The sequence below is a fragment of the Homalodisca vitripennis genome, chromosome 6 (genome assembly GCF_021130785.1).
Source record: "Homalodisca vitripennis isolate AUS2020 chromosome 6, UT_GWSS_2.1, whole genome shotgun sequence".
Taxonomy (NCBI): Eukaryota; Metazoa; Arthropoda; class Insecta; order Hemiptera; family Cicadellidae; genus Homalodisca; species Homalodisca vitripennis.
In genome coordinates this window covers 50,989,028-50,992,057 of record NC_060212.1, presented here as the reverse complement: position 1 = coordinate 50,992,057, position 3,030 = coordinate 50,989,028, and the positions used below count along the sequence as shown (strand labels likewise).

Here is a 3,030-nt window from a genome sequence, read left to right as displayed (position 1 = left end):
TCATAACCTCTAAGTCTTCATACCTGTATTTAGCAGAAAAAAAAGTAAGTACCCTTTTTATAAAATATGGTCTAGTTTACATAGTTAACTGAAAGTGTGTTACAGTAGTTTTAGTTCATAAAATATGTCTAGTTTATGTTTTATGATGCTTTTTAGGTTTGTGCCAAATTTGTCACATTGGGCACAACTGTAAAACTGCAGTTTTTCAGTTCGTCCCAAAAATGGCACATTGGGCATTAAAGTCAACCTACAAGCTTTTTGTACAACAATGTTTATTTTTGTCAGATGTCACATTGTCGACTAAGAAGACATAACAACACAACTTCGCTTTTACCCCCCGATGACAGTGAAGACAGTTTGGTGGATGACTCAGATGAGGATCCAGATTACACCCCTGGCCGTGACAAAAAGAACAAGTTAGCCTTATTTTGTAAGTTTATTTATACCATTAATTCCATAATTAACTTAGTTAGGCTCATACTTACTAATCTAAATTTATATTCAATACTAATAGGCTATGTTCTGTTTATTATATGTCTTTTCTTGTTATGACAGCACCATTTTTAATGCACACGGTTAGGATAATTCAGATTATGTTACACTAGGCTGTATAGAAATTGTTTCAGCGGTGCTGTTATATACTAGTAAAGACCTCAATATGTTATTTATTTTAGTGTGAAATACATACTTTTTTGTGGTTTGAAAAAAAAGCAAGGCAACAGCGAGTTTGTTTTGTTTTCAGTGAACAATGCAGCGAGCTCCAGTGATGTTACAGATGAAGACGAAGAGAACATCCCTTCAACGTCTACAGCCACAAAAAAGAAGATTCCAAAAAAACCAGCACCTGCTTGGAATGAAGTGAATCCAGATAACAGTGGAGAAACCTTCTCCGCCAATGCTAGAATTAAGTAACGAACATGTACTTCAGTCTCCAGTTGACTACTTCAAAGATTTTTTTGACAATGACCTTTTAACTTTGATTGCTACTCAGTCAAACTTGTATAGTGTCCAAAAAAATCCGAATAAACCCTTGAATACCTCAGAGAAGGAAGTAGAGCAGTTTATAGGCATTTGCATCTACATGAGCATTTATGGTCTACCTAGGAGTAGGATGTATTGGAATGGAAATACACGAGTAGAAAAGGTTGCACATGTTATGTCACGTAACAGATGGGAGGAACTGAAGGCCAACTTGCACTTCAATAACAATGGATCACATGCCATTACAGAATGATCCAAACAAAGATAGGCTATTTAAAATCCGCCCACTAGTTGATGCTCTTCAAAACAAATTCAAAAACATTCCTATTGAGGAACAAATGCTCTGTGTTGATGAACAGATTGTGCCCTTCAAAGGCACATCTTTACTAAAACAGTACAACCCGATGAAACCCCACAAGTGGGGATACAAACTGTTTGTACTTTGTGACAGCAAGGGTCTGATTCACAATTTTGAGATCTACACTGGTCGCATACTACCTGCTACTTCCCTACCTGACATTGGAGCTAGTTCAAATGTTGTTTTACGACTGGTTGAACACTTGCCTCGTAATGAAAACAAATTCTTAATCTATTTTGATAACTGGTACTCATCACCAGCTCTCTTAGTGACTCTAGCAAATATTGGTTTCCAATCCCTCGGGACCATTCGACTAGGACGATTTCCAGGCTTGTTGTTTTCATCTGACCAAGAAATGAAAAAGAAAGGCCGTGGGTCTTATGAGGAAAAAGAGGCAACAATTGATGGGGTAAAAATTAGGGCTGTAAAATGGTTAGACAATCGAGGGGTGTCTCTTGCGTCAACTTTTGAGTCTGCTTGCACTATCAACACTGTGCAACGCTTTGACTCTAAAGGTCGTGAGCAGATTGATGTCACTTGCCCTAAAATCGTTACAACATACAATAAGTTCATGGGGGGAGTGGACCTTCTAGATGGACTTATCAGCTACTACCGAATTAATCTAAGATCTCGGAAGTTTTATTTGAGGTTTTTCTTCCACTTTGTTGACGTAAGTATTGTCAATGGATGGCTTCTCTTCAGACGAGACTGTCAACATAATGGAATTGCTAAGCAGGGAGTAATGGATTTGCTAGCTTTCCGGTGTGAGGTGGCCGAGTCTCTTTGTAACTTAGGAGCTGACCCAATAAAAAGAGGAAGGCCATCAACAGACAGGGTAGAGAACGAATTTTCAAAGAAAAAGAAGAAAGGTCCATGTGTCAATATCCCTATACCAGATGTTAGAAAAGATGGAGTTGGACATTGGCCAACTGTTGTCGAAGATAGGCAGAGATGCAAGCATCCCTTCTGCAAGCAGAAATCATCCATTATGTGTGAAAAGTGTAAAGTTCACCTCTGCCTAAACAAAGGAAAGAACTGTTTTGTGGATTTCCACTTGTAAGGTGCTCCTTATACTGTGTAGTAATGTGTTTTACTTATAATTCTAAATATACTGTAATTATGAAGCAATATACTATTAGTTTTTCTTATGTCCTGTTTACTTTCTCTAAAGTGCACTATTTTCTCTATTGCCCAATGTGCCAGATTTGGCACTTACCCAAAATTTTGGTTAAATAGTAAATTTAAAAATCTGAAAAAAATTACAGGTCATCTAAGTACCATTTAAAGTAACTTTTAGCATAAAATAATTTTTTTTATATACTGCATCATGTAGTGGGCATTAAGAGGTTAACTCCTTCTACAAACATACAGCCGAAAAGAGACTCGCAGATAAAACAGGTAGAAATGTTATCTTCCAGCACTTAAGTAAATCGTTTCGCTAACTCTCAGCTAATAAGATTCAAGTTACTAAACTACTATTTGTGTTCTAGGATTTATATACCTGAACGTAGAGCCATATTTGAGAAAAGTCAATTATTTTCAACATTTTTTGTCAATATAGCAACCTTTTACATAAAAAATAAAAACACTCGCTATAAACTACGTCGGTTTTATCAATATTACCGTATATTATATATTAAAAACTATAATATTGGTGTTTTATGCTGTTTGCTATATTATTGTAAAAGAAT

At 36.2% G+C, this 3,030-nt stretch overlaps 1 protein-coding gene across 1 annotated transcript; it reads left to right on the top strand.

Annotated features, from left to right (window-relative positions):
* Positions 1-1,208: 1,208 nt before the first annotated feature.
* LOC124365375 (piggyBac transposable element-derived protein 4-like) lies at positions 1,209-2,399 on the top strand. Its single transcript, XM_046821351.1, has one exon. It carries the CDS (start codon positions 1,209-1,211, stop codon positions 2,397-2,399), a length of 1,191 nt encoding a protein of 396 aa, XP_046677307.1.
* Positions 2,400-3,030: the final 631 nt, after the last annotated feature.